This window comes from Eleutherodactylus coqui, chromosome 4, assembly GCF_035609145.1.
Source record: "Eleutherodactylus coqui strain aEleCoq1 chromosome 4, aEleCoq1.hap1, whole genome shotgun sequence".
Taxonomy (NCBI): domain Eukaryota; kingdom Metazoa; phylum Chordata; class Amphibia; order Anura; family Eleutherodactylidae; genus Eleutherodactylus; species Eleutherodactylus coqui.
The window spans coordinates 87,345,945-87,366,800 of record NC_089840.1 but is presented as its reverse complement, the minus strand read 5'-3'; the positions used below and the strand labels follow the sequence as shown (position 1 = coordinate 87,366,800).

The 20,856-nt window shown below is 41.0% G+C and overlaps 1 protein-coding gene across 1 annotated transcript; it reads left to right on the top strand.

Moving 5' to 3' along the window:
• Window positions 1–10,478: 10,478 nt before the first annotated feature.
• Window positions 10,479–19,926, top strand: RS1 (retinoschisin 1). Its single transcript, XM_066601565.1, has 6 exons — window positions 10,479–10,512; window positions 12,518–12,534; window positions 14,806–14,893; window positions 16,303–16,444; window positions 19,201–19,396; window positions 19,774–19,926. The coding sequence occupies exons 1-6, from the start codon at window positions 10,479–10,481 to the stop codon at window positions 19,924–19,926; spliced, it is 630 nt and encodes a 209-aa protein (XP_066457662.1).
• The last annotated feature ends 930 nt before the right edge of the window (window positions 19,927–20,856 follow it).

The following is a 20,856-nucleotide window of genomic DNA, read 5'->3' as shown; positions in this document are numbered from 1 at the left end:
CCATGACTTTCTGGTGATTTCAGGTGTTTCACAAATCATCCCCTATGCGGAGCATCAGTCCCATACAAAAATGCTCAAGTCCCCCATTGACTTCAATGGGGTTTGTTACTCAAAACGAGCTCTCGAGCATTACGAAAAGTTCGACTCGAGTACCGAGCCCCCGAGCATTTTGGTGCTCGCTCATCTCTAGTTATAACCTCAATGCACAACAAATTAATATTGTGCTTTATTTTATTTTCAGTTGAGGATGTATTTAAACGAGTTGTTTTTGTGGGGTTTATTGTTTGTATTTCTTTATAATGGCAACAAAACTGTGGTGGTTTTTACAAAATGGCGCTATTTTACAGGTGTTTTGCATATTGCAAAAAAAAAAAAACGAGTCAGAAACTGCCACAAAAAAAGCGACAGCTTGTAAATACACCCTTAAGCTTTTTAGTGGTTGAATCACTCATTGACAATAATGTGTCCAATGATTTGATGACCCTTCACATGCTAAGAAGGTAGCATAAGGTGCTTAATGAGGGACAGATTAGGATAATCTCACTCCCATGCAGCGCTTTTCAGCACAGATATTTCCAAGTGAGAGAAAAATGCATTTCCATAGAGGGACATCACTACTCTTCATTCTATTTTGGCTGGAAGGTAAGAGAATCTCCTGCTGAAAGTACATAGTAACTCATCAATCTTTATAGGAAGCACTAGGAGATGCTGAAGAACAGTGCTAATTAGCAATATAGGAAATAGCTCCTTGATTTCCCTTTAGTTTTCACCTAGAATGCTCTGACATACCGTCAGACACTTTTTGTTTCACAGTTTATCATCCATCAGTAATTTCTTCAATTAATTAAACACCAACACAAACTCTTCAATATAACTCATAGGGCTGTAAGAATAATCTGCCATAGCATAAAGTCACTTTGCATTTGACTGCATTAGCCTCTGCTAGTTCCTGCAATCCATTCTACAAGATAACACATACATAGTCAGTGACAACAATGGGAAATGTGATTTTCCCAAACAAATAGTATTTGAAATTGAATTAAAGCCAGAAGTTTAATTTCCATTTAACAATACATGAAAGAGTATTCGCTTACACTGATTGGGTAGCTGAAGGGTTTCAGAATTCCTCTAATTCCTGGCCCTTTTTGACTTTTTCCTACTTTTATTTTTACGAATGTCTGAAGCCAGAGGGACTTTTGTTACCTGCCAATTGCAGTCAGGAAAGCTTAATGCTTCTTTTAGACAAACCAATTCTTGTTTGAAGGAGCGAAAAAGCGAGTAACGTCACTGTTAGCTTGTTCCCTCTCGTGCAGCCTGTTTGGATAGACAGACACATCGTTGGCTCGTTCAAATGAGCATCATTTGGTATTATTCAATCTATTACATTCGCTCTAAGAGGGTTTATTCACGGGAGCATATATTGGCCACCGTTTTCACAGCCAGCAGATATACGCTACCATCTGATGCATTAGATCACACAGGTGTATTTCCGCGGCGTAAAAGCACCCAGCCGGCCAATATAGCGCTGGGCGCTTTTACACCGGGCAGGAAAGTTAGTCCTGGAACTATCTTCACAGCTGAAATACGTCAGCCGCTGCATAGACTCCTGTGGGAGCCAATGACAGTGGCCAGAGATGGGAGGTAGGAGGGAGTGTAGTATCATGACTGCTAAACTGCCTCCCCCTTCTCTCCTTCTCTCTCCTCCACTCCGGCTGTTTGCAATGGGAGGGGGCAGGGCGGGGGCAGAGCTAACTGCCACCAGCCCGCCCCTCCCATTGCTGGCTGCAGACAAGGGGCGGGGAGGAGGCAGGAGTTTAGCTCCTCCCTATCCCGCCCCCTCCCATTGCAAACAGCTGGAGGGGAGGAGATAGGCAGAGAGCCGCCAAGGGGGAGGGAAGGGGGAGACAGCTTAGCAGAGTTAAACCGTCTCCCCACGCCTAACAGCATTGCGGCCTTGGCATATATGCGCCGGGACTGTGCGGTCTGAGCTGGCGCATAAATGGGCCTACGACCACGGGAAATAGCCCTGAATAAATGAGAATGGCTGAACAATGGCTATTTAAACTAAACAATAAGTGAATGAGCAAACAATGATTTTTATGCCTGCATAAAATGAACAGCGAGCGAAAAGCAAACGATTCTTGTTCGTCGTTCAGTCGTTGGCTCACGTTTAGACCATACTCTTATCGTTCAGTTTCGCTCATTTGAATGATTTTCTGAACAATAATCGTTCCATCTAAAAGCACCTTAACACTTTATTGGATGTGATAGATGATAAATGGTGAGACAAGAGAAAAGGAAAAACCAAAAAAACACTCCCCAAAACAGCACTGTGTCTGTTGAAAGCCAAAGAATCAGCAGTTCCTTCATTCATATCATTGCTGATGGTCTAAGCAGATAGAACTACAATACATCACATATTTTTGGCATATCTCAGTGTCATCAATTACTATTAGTATGGAACATTTTAAAGGGGTTTTCTGGGCAGAAAATATTGATGACCTGTTCTCAAAATAAACCTAGAATTAAAATAGCGCTCCGTTATAGGCAATAAATAAATAGATACACCTTTAAACTAAAGGGGACCCACTAGCACCTATTCTCCAGGCAGGCATATAATCATAAGCCCCATCCATAATCCAGCCAATCACTGGAGAGCAAGCTAACATCCACCAAGATTCCTCACAGGGAGAAGACCACTTAAGCATAAACGATAAGAACAAAAAACTGGGTGTAACGCTCACAGGTTTCGGGTATAAAATTCAGGGATTGATGAGAATAAAGTATAAAAGTCCCATCTTTAATATCATGCTACGTGTTTTGGCTATCAAGCCTTTTTCAAGCAATCAATCATTGCTTGAAAAAGGCTTGATAGCCGAAACGCGTGGCATGATATTAAAAACAGGACTTTTATACTTTTTTCTCGTCAATCCCTGAATTTTATACCCCGGATCCCATGAGTGCTATACCCAGTTTTTTGTTCTTATGGTTTATGCTGTTCTCAAATAGGTCATCAATAGTTAATCGCTGAGAATCCCCGGCAGTGAGCTAATTGCCCAGCCCACTGTCAGTGCAGTTGGACTGAACGTGCATCATAGGGGACGGGAGAAGAATTGTCCTAGCTGGCTTCACTCCCACTGAAAACAATGGGAGCTGAAACCAACTATTACACTTCCGGCAGTGGGGATAGATATGGAAGTGTAATAGTCACTTTAGCTCAATGGGAGTGAAGCGAGCTAGGGAAATTCCATAAAAGTTTGAGGGTAATCATTTACTTATATAGCACCCACATATGTTGCAGCACTTTATAATTGAGAGGATACATAGTTACAAACTATTCAACAATTCAAACAAAAGGAGTGAGAGTCCTCGTCTCAAAAGCTTACAATCTATGAGGAAACAGGGGTGACACTAGATGATAAATAAATACAGGAGGGTAAAATACATATGGATGAGGAAAGAATTAAAAGTAACAATCTACTTAAAGTATAAGTGAACATAGCCGTGTAATGAATGGTGAACTGAAATGACCATATAAGCAGTTGGAAGAGAGCCAACAAACATGTGAGCAGTGCTGGTCAATTAGGGTAACATAGACTACCGATGCACTGAGTAGTCTAAGAAGTGACATGGCCATGTTGGGAGACGCCAAAAAACCCCAGGAGAAGACGGATCCATGGCACTATGCACATAGAGAGGGGTACCAGGTAATGTAACTTTGCCACTTTGATGAGTGGACAAATTTTGCCCTGGGGCCGAAGGTTGTTTGTACAGTATTTGTGGTTGCTTTACTCTCTTATATTGGATAATGATGAACAGTTGGACATCTAAAATTGGCAGACATGATAGGCTTCTTTTATGGGGTAACTTATTACCAAAATAGCCATAGCCCATAGTTTAAGAATCCTACGACTCCCAATGACAGCTATTTTTCATTATCTCTATATTCTATCAATTATGCAATCCTATATATCTCCTTATCAGTGGTCTACAACTGCATGCTACAGTATGTAGTCCTATTACACTTTGCAGGTAGTGATGACATAGCAAATAAGCACTAAATAACATTGCGAATCCCCCTCGGGGTCCTGCTTGTACCTTACAAGCCCTTCCAAATGGTTGTTAATTCCAGGGTTCATACTCAGGTTATAATAATGAATTAAAGCTTGACTCGGTCCAGAATGCTTCTAAATGATCTTCTCAAACATTATTCGAATGGACATTTGAAAAGTAGTAAAAATATGAAAATATATTTAGCATAAGACAAGCTGGTATAAGGTGGCTACCTCTGTGGAGAGATGATTAGCGAAGTCTATAGACCAAACCTATTTTAAGAAAATGTGTTCTTTCCACCATATGATGAATAGACTTCATTATCTGGCTATTTTAGAGGACATTACACTGTCTGTAATGAACAAACATGCTATTTGCTTGTCAGACGCTTCGTCAAAGATTTACGTTGTGCCTCGCTCTATGAGGCAGCAGATCTCTGCATGACGTCCAATCAGCAAATCTGCAGCTCCATGTATTATAGGTGAGTCATGTGAACCCCATACATTTATATGCTATGTTAGGGAGTAAAACTACAAGGCCTACTATTAGCTGAGTTAGTCTAATTATGCCCAGGTTGCAGAAAGCCTGGAGTGCACATATCTCAGGAGATTGTGGAGATCCCTTTCTGTTACTTTTGCCTGATGCTTTCTGTATGACATTTGGCTAACAATTCCCTTCATCCTGCAGTGGCTCAAGGTGCTAAATCTTGGCAAGATGATTCACCAGCTGATGGTGAGAATGACACATCAACAAAAGGTCTGGTGTTCCCAAGGGTCCATTACTGTATCCATTGTTATGCAGGAACTGTCAAATATTTGCTTTCCAAGTGTAGCTTATTTAATGCTGTCTGTAAAGAAAATTAGCACTTTAGCTTAAGACCCTGAATTAACAGTCAAAAGTTTTTTAAATATACTTTTTGGATGTCTCCAACTAATGCAGTAAACTGGGGTGTACAAAGAAATCATGGGGCCCTATCGCAAAACTAAGAATTGTCCCCCCATAAAAAAATTATAATTATCTTAGATGCAACGTATCTGTAACATGCTTTAGATACAGCGGTTCAACTCTAGGACACCTCTAAATAATACAACCACCATATAATAATCAAATACCAGTTCTACACAGTGATAGTGATTACAGTGCAGTTACCTCCAAAGATCACTAGTGGCATCTTCTGATTGGTGACGTTCGTATTCCTTTTTGTTCCTTATCTGCGTCTAGATGACCACGAAGATTTTCTCTAGCCTTGACTCGACTTTGCAGACTTTTACCTTTCCGCCCTTATCCCTAATAAACTTCTCAATAACTTTCCCGTACTTCTAGTGTTTTCTCTGTGCCTCCCCTCCACATGGTACTAGTGCCCCCTCTGTGGACCCCTATAGCACTGGTATTCTCCTTCTGTGGCTCTCATAGCTATGAAGTTCCGCTTCTGTGACCCACATATCTCTGGAGTTCCCAATCTGTGCCCCCTTCCCCAATAGCTCTGGAGTTCTATCTGTGTTCTCTTCCTTCCCCTGAATGTCCAGCAACACAACTCTCACTTACATTCTTACTACTCGGGATACTGCACTATCAGTCAGTGCAGGATGCTCCTTCCCCCACTCTCAGTAGCACTACACTGACAGCAGTAAGGATGGGGGAGCAGTCTGCACTGACTGACACAGCAGTGTCCTGAGCAGCCAGAATGTAAGTGATACTTGTGCTGCTGGACATTCAAGGGAAGGTGAAGGTGAGTGAGTGATGGAAAAAGGGGTGGAGCCATTCAGCCCCCGGGCCCCCCCTGTCTTATGGGCTCCATAACAGTCAGGTAGTCTGCCTACATTAGCAGCATGCTACCAGGAGTAAACCTGCTGCTCATAATTCCCTTATTGGATAAAGCTACAAGCTGTAACTCTTTATAAGCTATGTACACACATAATAAAGAATTCTCCTCCATACCAACTCCTTCAAGTTCTCTGATGCCTCTTCATATGACGTTCCCACCTTATTTATATAATATTTCACATAGTGCAGCATTGCTATATTCTTTGAATATTATCTAAGACATTCACTGTCAGAAATGTACTGCAGATAATGTTGTAAAACACTGTTGAACTGGTAGAACATGCCTTCACTTCGTGAACGTCAAAAGTCGAACTGCTTAGGTTTCCACTGACCTGGAAAATGAAGGGGCCACCTCATTAGTTTAGTACTGTGTCCCCTTCAAAGTTTTCCCTGCACCACAGCACTTCCAACCATTGGCTATGCAGCAGACTACAGCATCGCCCCATTCACTTGATTGGGCCACACTGTAGATCTCTCCTGAGTGGGGAGGCCAGGAGAAACACTGTGTAGGGAAAAGCTGTGAAAAGGATGTAGCACTGCAGCACCTACATACACAAGACTGATGGGGGACCCAACAGCTGGACCCCACCAATCATAAAGTCATGGCATATCCTAGCAATATGCCATCATTTTTAGGAAAGACCCTTTAAAGAAAATCTATGGAAGACATTGTTGTCCAGTACTCACTAAAATAATCACTAATGACATAAGTAGATTGAATAGATAATGGGTTAAAAACCATAATAGCTCTTAAAGGATTTTTTTTTGCTTTAGAAGAGTCCCTTGGTAATAAGCTGATCTCAAACTGTCTTCTTGCTGGGTCTCCTAGTTGTAATTTGTGGGGAAACTTGACAGCAAGTGTTCAGTTTCTCTGTAGCGCCATCACAGGTGAAGCTGAATATTACATAGTTCCCAGTAAGATCAACTGGCCGCTTGTAGTGCAGGACAGGACAGGTCCTCCAGAGTGAGGACTCTCATTGTGACTGCTCTCCACTTGGGGCAAGACATAAGGATCCCGAATAGAGGAGCCCTCTTCATTAACTCAGAATTCCCAAATAGGATTAATGAAAATGTTTTTTTCTAATGACTTTAATCATAGCATGTCTAATAATAAAATCAACAGTTGCTCCATTAAACTATTTTCATATGGAAATAGATCCTTATGAAGTGAATGCTACCTTTTAAAGGGGTTTTCCAAGATTGATAAAAATGGCCAGAGGGCAGATAACTGTAAAGCAAAGACAAACCCTTGTAAATGTCCTATTTGCTATGGTCCTGGGAGCTCTTGCAGTGGTCATATGCTAGTTATCATTTTTGTGGCAGATACAGCTAAATACTGGCTTCATTCACACTGAGGCGGTGACCGATGAATAATGTGTGACCACTCAGGAGTTTTCATGATGGGCGGCATTGGAGTAGCAGGACATTTAATAGGCAAGTCATGTTTTTTTTTAAATCCTGGAAAACCCATTTAACACCATTGTTGTTCTTGTGTCCCAGCATTTTGTGCTCTGTCTTTTGATACAAAACTCTTAAACTCCTACATGGATTGTAGGATGTGTTAAATAAAACTATTCTGGCAGCCTGCATGCACCACTAGGTGGAGCTTATGAGCTGACAGCATAAACATAAACAGTATGCAGTATTCTTGCAAGCTCCCACTGGTTGTAGCTGAGAAAAGACAGAATTTTATAATTTAATTACATTATGGCTACATAGTGGAGTTCTGTATCAGAACTCTATATTAGAGCTACAACATAGTTAATTAGCACAGTAATTAGACGTTTATAAACGAACAAGAAAAAATAAAATAATGTACAAAATTGGATGTCTACTTCAACAAACAGTGCTTATATAGTCTGTGTTATGCAAAGAAGTGGATGCTGTTGTATATGCTGTATATACCACGCCAAGCAGGTTCACATGATTATCTCAAAAACTTTTTTAGGAGATAGTGTCATGCAGCTGGTCAGGTGACACTGTTTAACCCAATAGAGAGAAAGATGCAGTTAAATACACTGCAGATAATTCTTTGCGCTACAATTACTTTAATTGACTTTAATTATGAGAGGTCTGTCTTAATAAGGGCCTATTCATTCCATCAGAATTTATGTCTAAGCCCCCTGTTATGGAAGCCTGCTGTAATAGAGATCTATTCCTCTCAATTCCTGTAGATTTAAACAACAGAAGAGATAGCTTACATCCTGGTTCCATTTTGGGGTTTTTTTTAGATGTAAAGTCCAATGTAAGCCCTGCAATCAGAAAATAACAAGATGTGAACTAGCCCTAACAGATTACCTTAAATGGTCACTATCGTTTCAATAAACTTATAAAGCCCTGTCCTTCTATAAACTTGTTATGTATGTCTGCTGGACAGCTGCTTGTTAAGGCCCTTTTACATGCAAAGATAATCTTTCAAATGAATGAAAGATTGAAAGATTTAGTGATCTATTTGCATAAAGTGTTAATGGCCATTAACACTTCACCATCTTCATTTGCATGTGAAAGGACCTCCAGGAGTTGTTTGCAGAGCTCAGCATGTGTTTAAACACACTCCCAGGTGTGTAAACAGCTGCCAACACATTCCATTGTTCTCCTCAGGGCTAGTATAAACATGCTGTGGGGAGAACATTGTTCAGTCTCTTGAAAGATGAGCAAAATACATTCAAATGAAATGTATTTGCTCAGTCTTTCAGTCGCTGAACGATCGATTTTAAGTGAACAGAAATCCATTGTGCAAACAAAAAATGCATGATGCCGCATTTACATGTAACCATTATTGCTCATTTTCGGCCATTTGTATGAATTTTGAGTCATAATCGTTGCGTGTAAAAGGGCCTTTATACTTCTGCTAGTACTGCAGCTCTTACATGAGTTCCAGCACATTACATAGGCAAAAGTCACAGATTAAACTACTAACAATCTTGGCCTATTCCATTACTTAGTGGTCAATTAATGAGATCACTGACAGTGTTGCAGTGCTCGGTACTCAGATAGTGAATAAAGTGCATGACTCTTCATCTTAAGTAAGAGTCAGCTTCTAGCCTAAGGGAGAATTTTATATCAAATTGTTTTCCCATGACAGAGACAATCATTCCATTGGTTTCTTTTTTTTTGTTGTTGTCCATTTTTAGTTTCTGTGCTCCTAATAGTTTTCTTCCATTGCAAGCAAAAATTTGATTTATTTCCCTAAGCCTGTATCTAAAAACCCTGGCAAAGTCAGAGAGGCTTCCAGAGTTTATACGCTGCCTAGCATCCAGCACTCAGGGCTCAAGCTCTACCAGCCCTTCTTCTAGCTATGGCCCCATGTGGACTTATAGTCTTAAAAAATTAAGAATTTATGCTACGTGGTTTGACCCACTGGCGTTACTATAGAGGATGCAGGTGATGCGCTTGCACCTGGGCCCAAGAGCCTTAAGGGGCCCATAAGGCCTCTCCTCTCCATATAGGGAGCCCAGTGCTATGAATAAACCATTATAGTTGTGGGGCACTGTTACAGATTTTGCATTGGAGCCCAGAAGCTTGAAGTTATGCCTCTGGTTTGACCTATACCTTCTCCTGGTTCAGATCAAGTAGAAATGTACTAAATGTTATCACTACAGACAGCAATGTATCTACCATGAGGCAAGTTAAACCACTAGCCTCAAGCGGCATCCTGCAGCTTCATAGAGGGGACAGTATTACACTTAAGAGCTACTGGCTGAAGGATCTGAGCTTACCCGCAGCTACTGTAGAAGCCAAACCTGCTACCTTAAAAAACATGCTTCTTTAACCCCTTGAAGACGTTAGATTTTTTTGTTTTTGTCTTTCATCCTCGACTTTCAAGGTCCATATTTTTCCAACCTAGTCATAGAAGGGCTTGTTTTATTAAGTATTGTATAACTTTTAAAAATAAAGTGGACTGCAATCACAAAAAAATTGCAATTGTATCATTGTTTTTTGGGTTCTATTTTTATGGCATGCGCAGTACAGTAAAAGGGGGATGTTTCTTAAATTCTGTGAGTCAGTATGAATATGGGGGGTACTAATTTTAGTGCTTCAAAAAGCAAAAAAAAACATTTACTTACAAAATTGCTTTTTGCCTCCATATTCTAGGACCCATAACTATTTTTGATTGTTCCACTGATGGCTCTGCATGAGGGCTTGTTTTTTTGCAGAGTGAGCTGTAGTTGCTGTAGGTACTATTTGTGGATACATACAAATATTTGATCACTTTTTATTCATTATTTGGGGGGCCAAATTCTGGCATTTACGGTAAATGTGGTACCATTTACTGTGCAGGATAGATAATGCAATATTTTAATAGTTTGGATACCAATGATGTTGTTTATTTTTTGCCTTTTTATGCATATACTCGGAAAATGCTCAGCGTTGAACTTTTAATACTTAAATATTTTTTTCTGATACTTAAAAAGCTGAATATTACATAGTTCCCAGTAAGATGAACTGGCTGTCTGTAATACAGGTCAGATTCTACAGAGCATAGAACCTACCTTGTGACTGCTCTGCACTTGGGGCAAGAGATGAGGACCCTGACCAGAAGAGTCCTATTCATTATTCAAATTTCCAAAATAGGGTTTGTGAAAATGTTTTTATCGAAAATGGACAATGACTTTAATCATAGCATGTCTAAGAGTAAAATCAACAGTTGTTCCATAACTATTTTCATGTGAAAATAGATCTCTTTGAAGTGAATGCCTATCTTTTAAAGAAGTTTTCAAAGATTAAAAGAAATGACCAGAGGGCAGATAATTGTGTAAAACAAAACAAAAAATGTCTTATCTTTTAAATGTCCTACTGCTCCAGTCACTTTTTAATATTTTTTAATACTTAAATAACTTTATTAATTGTATCTTTATTTTAGCTCTCGTAGGGGACTTGAACTTGCAATCTCCTGATTGCTTGTACAATATACTGCAATATTTCTCTATTGCAGTATATTATACTTTTATTTTGGACTGAAATACATGAAATAGGCCCCAGGCTGCCATTGTTACCCATATATAGCACTAAGCACTCTGTACATGTGGCTAGTTCTGGTTGGTTGCTTACAAACAGTTCACACTAACACTTCCCTCAAGATGGCACCCCTTCTTCCCTCAAGATAGCACTACCTGAGGTGAGTGGCTCAATTCACCTCATGGCAGACACACCCCTGGATGAAGCAGGGGTACCTTTCTGTAGTTTGTCTTAGGCAGCAGGCAGGCTAGATTCACTCCTATCCACAGATAATTGGGTTGCAGTGTAGTTGGGTGAGTATCTTTTAGGCTCAGGTATAATATATAGTTTATATTATAAGGTTTTATGTTATTGCTGAGAATTTTAATTACTTCAGGACCACCCACTTTATATGCATCCACATTTACCGGACTTTGTGCAGATGTATAGTTATCTCCAACATTCCGCTGTTGATTGCCCCCACGCCCCCCACTTCCCTCTACAGCAGCCCAACACACAAGACCCCATCTCACTGAATGTCCCTTTACAGGGGACTACTATCAGGCGCATTAGCATCTGACAGCCGTCTCAGCGACTATCGCTCCTATGCTTTTACACAGGACCGATAGTCATTCTGTAAATAGAGGAGGAGTGGGACGGGCATCATTCTGGGCCATCCGCCTCCATTCACAGTAAACAGGTAGTCACTCAAAAATTGAGCAACTTCTTTTTACACGGCCCAACAAATGCTTGATTTTAAGGTGAGCTAAAAAGCTAAGTGGCTCCGACAAATGATCGATTTATTGGCGGTTGCTTGCACATAGGATAACTATTACTTGAATTAATTGCTTCCAGCGATAATTCTGGTGATAATCGCTCCATGTAAAGCCAGATTAACAGCCCCTGGCCTAATGATATCTCCAGGACCTTATTGGCTCAATCACATGATCACTATAACAACCAATCATGGCCTTCACAGGAAAAATCGTGACAGTGCTGTGCTGTAAAAATTCTCCCTCTGCTCCCATTTTTGAGGAGAGAGGAAAGTGGTTACACAATATAGACACAGATTTTACTGAAATTAACTATTAACTCCTTCTTGTCTGTCTCACTTAGATTAATGGTCTAATGGTGTAGTCTTCCCTATTTTATGTGCTCTATATTACTACACTACTCACTCTTGTATCAACTGGACTGAACCGAGAGAACAACCCTGTACTGTGACGATGAGGGGAAATATATTTTCCTTGTCTATAAAACGGCTGGAGATACCATTTGTATCAAACTAAAATGGGGGACATAGAACGCGAATATAGTCCTGTATGAAGATGTAGGGTTATATTGGCGTCATATGTTAGACGATGTACACATGTTTGACATCGCTATGCACAGGAGCTATGAGCACCACACAAGTAATGGCTTTTGTTTGCACTTTATTCACTCACCCCTGAATCCGATCATAAAGACTCACCGCCTCCGGGGAATCTTCTATCTGAGATGCCATGGATATTGTACATATTGCTGTTAGCCGCCTGTTTATCCATAGTTTTAAGTATTATACTTTTTGATTATGATTACCATAGATGTGGGTCTAAATAAGTACAATGTTACAAATCTATATATATATATTATGTTATAATACATGTGTTTTAATGTAATAATTGTGTATATAATTACTTATTTTCATATTTTGTTTCCACAGCCTTGGTTTCCAATGAGGTAAGAGCTTCTATGACAACTTTTTCATTTCTGTCCCTCTTCCTACAATAACCCTAAAAACACATATTCATAATGTCTTAAGAAGGTGTTAAAAAGATGAAAGATAAGTATGAAACATGCATACGTGACTACCCACTAGCGTTTTTTTTACTGCGAAATTCGCAGCGGTTTTTTTTCCTGCAGGGCTCTTTGGGCTATGGGACATGTAAAGCTAAAATCGCGATATCGCGGTAAATAGCGATTTTGCGTGATCGCGATTTTAACATTACAAGTCCCATAGACCCCTGCAGAAAAAAACACGCTATTTTCTTGTGCTATTCCTCTTTCACATGACTGCAGGCATTTTTACGTGCGCCCACTGGCGCTGTAAAAACTCGTGAATGGGCGCACAAATCTAATGTTTATGTGCCCGTTCAGACAGCATGGGCCCCGGCGCATATAGCCGAGACCGCAGTGTCATTCTCTCACCCTTGCTAGCTCACCTCCTCTCTCCTTCCCTCCGGCTGTTTGCAATGGGAGTGGGCAGTGGTGAGCTAAGCACCCGCCCCCTCTCTGCCCCTTGTCTGCAGCCAGCAATGGGAGAGGGAGGAGCCTAGATCCACCCCCCCCGCCCCCTCACATTGCAAACAGCCGGAGGGGAGGAGAGAGGAGGAGAGAAGAAGAGGGAGGGAGTTTAGCAGTCACGCTGCTAAACTCTTTCCCACCTCCTCTCTCCAGCCGCTGTCATTGGCTCCCATAGGAGCCCATGCAGCGGCCGACGTATTCTGGCCGGAAAGATAGTTCCAGGACTATATTTTCACCCCGGTGTGAAAGCGCCCGGTGCTATATTACATAGTAACATAGTATGTTAGGCTAAATGAAGACAATTCCATCTAGTTGAGCCTGTTTCAACACCTAGTTGATCCAGAGGAAGGCAAAAACCTCAAAAGGCAGAAGCCAATTATCTCATTGGGGGAAAAATCCTTCCCGACTCCGTAATGGCAATCAGAATAATCTCCGGATCAACCTTTGATAGTTCCTACCTAAATATAAGACCCTGAACTACAAACCCACGGGGCACCTAATGTCTATATCCTGTAATATCCTTCCACTTGAGAAAGACGTCTAGTCCCCTCTTAAACTTCTCAATGGATTTTGCCATCACCACGTCCTCAGGCAGAGAGTTCCACAGTCTCACTGCTGTTACAGTAAAGAACCCCCTTCTGTGTTGGTGATGAAACCTGCTTTCTTCTAGACGTAGCGGATGCCCTCTTGTTACCGATGCAGTCATTAGTATCAACAGATCATGGGAGAGATCCTTGTAATGTCCCCTAATATATTATATACATTATTTGATCGCCCCTTAGCCGTCTTTTTTCCAGGGTGAAGTCCTAATTTTGATAGCCTCTCTGGGTATTCCAGTCCTCTCATTCCATTTACTAATTTAGTTGCCCTTTTTTGAACCCCCTCAAGCACTGCAACATCCTTCCTGAGCGCCGGTGTCCAGAACTGTGCGCAGTATTCCATGTGGGGCCTGACAAGTGCCTTATATAGTAGAAGAATAATGTACTCGTCCTTCGCCCCTATACCTCTTTTAATGCACCCCAATATTGGCCCAGCCGGGCACTTTTATACTGTGGGAATACGGCCAATGCATTAGATCATAGCGTATATTGGTTGGTCGTGAAAATGGCAGCCGATATGCGCTAGTGTGAAAGAGCCCTAACAATGTCAGTCATTGATCAGATAATATACAGCATAGCGATGGCTAATTGCTACTACAATCGTTCATCTTCATACATCTAGACATACATATCTTTTTAAGCGGCATATAATATCGGCGACCGATGTGCTATTTTGCCCGATGCGATTCTTTTTTATGTGCCAAAAAATCGGTTATGTGAATGAATACATTGGATTCCAATGCTTCACATGGTCTCGATTTTGGGGCAATTTTTAGACACCGCTAAACAGGTGGTGTGAATAAGGCCTAATTCGCACTGCTACAAAAGTTGTGATATTAAAAATAAGTCATTGACAGAATGCCAACATTATCTATTTAACTGTACCGAATGTTAACAAAGGTTAATTGAGTACCATTTGTTGAAGCAGTGTGAACAATAGAACAATCACTGTCTACAAGGAGTAGAGAATTTCTACAAATAATGTTTTCTAATAAATGAATAGAGGGCATTTTTATAGTTTCTCCTAAACATAGTAGTAATAAGTAGTGCATCTAAAATCATGGTACATAGCAATACTTTACATTTTACCTAAATTTGTTGTCTGCAGTGGCTTACGAAAGCATGCAAATGTGACTGCCAGGGAGGAAGTGGATCATCATTATTTACAAGAGCAACTACATTGGAGTGTATGCCAGGTAATGACTAACTGAAGTGTGCCAAACGTTCATTAGCTGAAAGCTTTGTGATGGGTCGTCAATAGATAGTCAATCATTCTTGACCTCAGAGTTTGCTTTCACTACAATTAATATCATGCGTAAACCAGCGTGTCACTTTCCTCAATCTGTTTTATTTTACAATTAAAGGAACTTTATTGTTTCATGTAAATGAAGCACATTAATTTCATTAATTGCTGTTAGCCAATTGCATCTTTAGGAGCTACATCTACAAGCTTAAAAACTATCCTGATTTAGGCTGCATTGCCACGAATGTATATCGGCTCGGTTTTCACGCCGAGCCGATATACGTCGTCCTCATGTGCAGGGGTGGAGGATGGAAGAGCAAGGAGCAGGAACTGAGCTCCCGCCCCCTCTCTGCCTCCTCTCCGCCCCTCTGCACTATTTGCAATGAAAGGAGGCGGGATGGGGGCGGAGCTACGTTCCGAGAATTAGCCCCGCCCCTGTTACACCTCTCCCTGTTCCACCTCTCCCTGGCAGATGAGGACAACGTATATCGGCTCGGCGTGAAAACCGAGCCGATATACGTTCGTAGGAATGCAGCCTTAAGGTGCTTTTAGATGGAACAATTATCGTTCAAATGAGTGAAAGTGAATGATAATCGTCCAGTCTACATGTGACCCAACGGCCAAATGATAAAGGTAATCGTTCACTTTTCATTCGTTGTTCATTTTATGCAGTCATAAAAATCATTGTTGACTTGCCGACTTATCATTCGGTTTAACCAGCGCTCGTTGAGTCCTTCTCATTCACTTATATGTGAAAGACTGAACGATTCTGAATGATTTCTTTTTTGAACAAGCCAACGATGAATCCGTTAGTCTAAACAGGCTGCACAACCGAACGAGCTACTGATGACATCACTTGCTCGTTCAACCGATAATTGGCTTGTCTAAAAGCACCATTAGTACTTCTCACGCAGGTGCATGACTCTTTACAAGGGAGAGCTCTAACTGTAATGACCTGTGTACCTGTGTCTATTGGAAATAAGGACAAGAGTTCTGTAAAGAAGGATATTTGTGTATTCCACTATCATGGGCCAGAACAAGGAACTGCTCGGCATGAGTGTCTTCTGTTCCAGTGGACTCAAACTACCCTTGGGTAACCATTCCTCTGATCTGGATGCTATAGAGGAAATGCCTGACTGTCTTCCTGGCAAAATCAGCCGTTAGACGGGTTCTAGCAACAGGACTTCGAGAGATAGGTTGATCACCCAAGCAGTCACATTTTGAAAGAGGTTATCTTTGATGACACAACCTTAAACATTCTTTTTTGCTTTGCAGTTGCCGTGTACGATATAACTGGCCAAATATATTTATTTCCACTTTTGTCTCCCACATACACATAGTCTTGATGTTTCTGTTCTTCAGAATGCCCTTATCATAAGCCTGTGGGATTTGAATCAGGAGCAATCACATCAGAACAAATCACTTGCTCCAATCAGGATCAATACACAGGCTGGTATTCATCCTGGACTCCAAACAAGGCACGGCTTAATGGCCAAGGATTTGGGTAAGCAAGTCTATTGATGAGCACACTGTGAAGTTTGACAAATATAGAATCATTTAGACACACAGGAAAATGGTCCCTTGACGGTGGGGGATGTGCGACAGGATGCATTTCAAGTACATTGAAGAGGATTGGATTCTACAATATTTGTAATGGGGAAAAAGAACATGATTTTGAATGTTGGATTTGGTGTAATTGTTAGTTTTTCTGCTGCAAATAAAAAGGGAGACATTAGTCAAAAATATTAACATTGTAGTAAACTTCAATAATATTACATACAAAATGGAAGGAGCTGAACATCACCAGATGGAGTCCATTGATTATAATGGGGTCTGTCCACTTTCTGCCCAGCTGCCCGGCTTTTGGACGGAAGAAAAGGGCAGGACTTTGAGCCAGATCTGTGACGGAACCTTCGCCTGGAGATTCTGACGCAGATATGAAACCAGCCTTACACGCTCACGGGACTTCAGTGTTACTGCAGTTACATTAGAGCTGGTTCACATCACCATTAGGGCTTATTTACAGGGACGATTTTAATGTCCGAGTTTGAGGGTCACTAAAGATGGCCATTATTTTGTCCTGTTTTGCAGGCATGAAAATCCCATAGATTTCAATGGTTTTGTTTTGACTAGCAGGATTCTTGCACGATATTACTACACACGAGAAAAGATAGGACTTGCCCTATCTTTCTTGTACTTAGTTATGTTCGAGTAAAGATATGGCAGGACCCATCTCCCTGCTTTTTCTTTCAAACTCGCACGCTATAGCTTGGAGCTTGAATATTCAAAAAATACACTTTGTGAGCTTATTTGCGCATGCGCCCATGTTTTTAGGCTTCGTTTTTTACTACAACTGCCATTCGTGAAAAATGGACCAATTTTGTGGGCGATTCTCATGCGTTTTTCACGTGTGTTTGCTTGTTCATGTGCGAGTGTTATCTGTTTTTTTTTCTGGAAGTGGCCCTAATTATGTTATTTATGTCCTTACCCTCAAAGCATTTGCACTGAGACACTCTCTGCCCAAAAGTTGTGTAATTTTACCTTTCTGGTGCTATTATTTTAGCCTGAAACAGATGGACAAATAATGTGCTGTGATACAGTTTACAGTCTTTACTTCCTGGCTCTGTGCTTCTTCTTATGGCAGAAACACACGGGTGTATGCGCAACTACCCTCGCCGCATGAACCAGGGATATTTTTTCATTGGACAACTCAAACTCCACGTATGGCACACAAGTTTGAAAACAACAGTGGGAAGCTAGGTCCTGCCCTATTTTTTCTGTGCATAGTATTAAGAAAATAGAAAGACAGGGCAAGTCCTATCTTTTCTCGCCTTTACTATTAGGGTGCCTACCCACTTGCGATTTTTTTTCCTGTGATGTTTTGCGTTTTTTCTCAAGAGCAATTAGTATAGAATGTGTTCTTGTCCATCTGGTTTTTTTTTTTCCGTTTCGTGGGGTTTTTTCACATAGGAACTGTCAGTTGCATATGTCTCCTTATTTTTCTCTTAATGCACCCATGATTGTCAATGGAGGGCTGCAAAAAACGCAGCGAAAAACGCGCAAAAAACGCCACGGAAAACGCGCAAAAACCACGCAAAAACGCCGCGTTTTTCACGCGCGAAAATCGGCAACACAAGTGGGTAGGCGCCCTTAACTGGCAAGAATACCGCTAATGAAAACAAAACCATTGAAATCAATGGTTTTGTTCCATTATGTGGCCGTGATTATCACATCCGCATAACGGAACCAAATCATGCCAATGTGAAGAAGCCCTCAGATATAGAACATGCTGCATTTTATTTTTTAGTCGACTGTCCGTTTGAGTAAAAAAATACTCTTGAACAGAACCATTGAAATCAATGTGTTCTATTTGCTTGTGAATATGATGGGCTTAAAAATTGGACTGTGGTAGCACAGAAAAAGTGCCTTGTGAATAAGCCCATTTTTCTGTTCCGTCATGGGCGGGAAAAAAAACCTCTCCGTTACCACCCTGCTAACCCCATGGCCACTCTGGTCCAACAGCACTTGATTTACTCTTTGTTTGCAGCGGTTATGTGGTTGTTTACCCACATGCCCGCTGCTGCCAATAGGAGGCCCGACAGGGATGTCATGTGTGACATCCGTAAATTGGCCGGGCTTCTACATTAGAAGTCCACATGACAGGTTTACTGGATATCACCAAGCCAGAAGACCTGGTGACATCCTCTGTCAGAACTCATGGCGCTGGCAACCCCGAACCGGAGCTCCAGCACTACGTTCAGTATATTAATGAAGCATAGTTTGGGGCTGGGGTACAAATGTATGATGAAATAACAACTCAGACAACCCCTTTAAGGGTTTTCTTGTGTTATAAATAGAGAGAGCTTAATTATTACACTGTATGAAAAAGTTGTATAACTTTCTAACATACTTTGTGTTTTAATTATCTTGCCATTTTTTCTGCTTTCTGCCAATGAAACACAGTTTCTTGGCATCAAGATGTCATCAAACATTCTTTGATGACATCCAGATGCCAAGAAACTGTGCAGATATGATAATTCTCATAATTGAGAATTTGACTAACAATGCAGTGTAATTTACTGCAGTAGCAACACTATGGTAAAACTGCCATGGGGGTCACATGACCTTACTCGATGGGCAATCAGTGAACAACCTATAAGAGAAAGCATGTATGCCTTAAATAGGGAAATACAAAGGAAAATATACATTCAGCATATGCAACAAATAGTGCAATGCTCTCTTCTCTTTCTCTATATGAAGGTGTGCATGGTTATCCAAATTCCAAGATAATGGGCAATGGCTTCAGATTGATCTAAAAGAATTAAAAGTTATTTCAGGCATCATGACACAAGGAAGATGTGATACAGATGAATGGATGACGAAATACAGTGTCCAGTACAAAATTGATGAAAGCTTGAATTGGGTTTACTACAAAGATCAAACTGGAAACAATCGGGTAAGTACGCACTACTGTAAGTAGAAAACAGGTTATGGACTAGTGTGATGCTTCATAACTGTAGAAGTAAAGACAACCCAGTATCACCCAGTAAGCAGTGCCAAGAGAGCTTGCTGCACTTCTGATCCATGCCCATGTTGTGCTGCCCATTTAACCAATTCAATGCATGGTTGGAAGCAGATGGCATCTCCTCATTAAGAATAGAGGAAGAACTAAATGCTCACCATTCATGCCACTTATTTAAAAAGTAACTTTCCCAAGACAGACCTTAAATAGCTATTGATTTTAATATTGTTATGTTCTTTTTAAGATTGCTGTGAACTTTCCATGCATAAACATAGCAACAATATATAGAGTATAATTCTCTTTCTTCCTAGGTTTTCTATGGAAATTCGGATCGAACATCTACAGTACAGAGTTTCCTGCGACCACCAATTATGTCCCGTTACTTAAGAATCATCCCATTAGGTTGGCATGTCCGCATAGCTTTACGGATAGAGTTGCTGGAATGCATGGGCAAATGTAGCTAAACTGCTGACAATTTCTTATGTAAACCATATTACTGAAATCTAAATAATGTTGGAACAGGTCATAAATAGAGATGAGCGAGTATACTCGCTAAGGCACATTACTCGAGCGAGTAGTGCCTTAGCCGAGTATCTCCCCGCTCGTCTCTAAAGATTCGGGGGCCGGCGCGGCTGACAGGTGAGTTGCGGCGGGAAGCGGGGGGGGGGGGGGAGGGAGAGAGAGATCTCCCCTCTGTTCCTCCCTGCTCTCCCCCGCCACTCCCCGCCCCCCGCCGGCCCCCGAATCTTTAGAGATGAGCGGGGAGGTACTCGGCTAAGGCACTACTCGCTCGAGTAATGTGCCTTAGCGAGTATACTCGCTCATCTCTACTCATAAAGTTTTAGTTGCAACTATGTCACTTGAAGCATTTGTTTTGTGGCTGGCATGTAGATGTGAATAAAATGTTCACTTGAAGATAATCAGTATGAATAAATGTTCATTGCAAATAGTCAAAATATTTTTCCACAAGCCGAACTTGCAACAAAAATGCAAGTTTTGTGCTCAGCTTTTCATTTGATAAATTCTACCATTGCGTAGACGCCCTTCACATCAAACCAATCAGGATGTAGATATTAAAGTGACTGATGGTTTGGACTTACACTGTGCACATTTTTACTGCAGCATTAGTCTACAGATGTAGCAATCATTACCAAAGTTCAATCAGCTCAGAGATGCCCTTAACCTCATTGACTGGAACAATGTCCTGAGAAATAAGAGTACAGACAATAAATGGGAAATGTTTAAGACATCTTAAATATTTTCGTAGAGCGGTTCAGACCTTACAGGTCTTAGAGGTAAAAGGGTTAGGAATGGGAGAAAACCAATGTGGCTCAATAAAGATGTGAAGAGGGCAATAAAAAACAAAAAGGAAAGTGTTTAAACTACTAAAACAA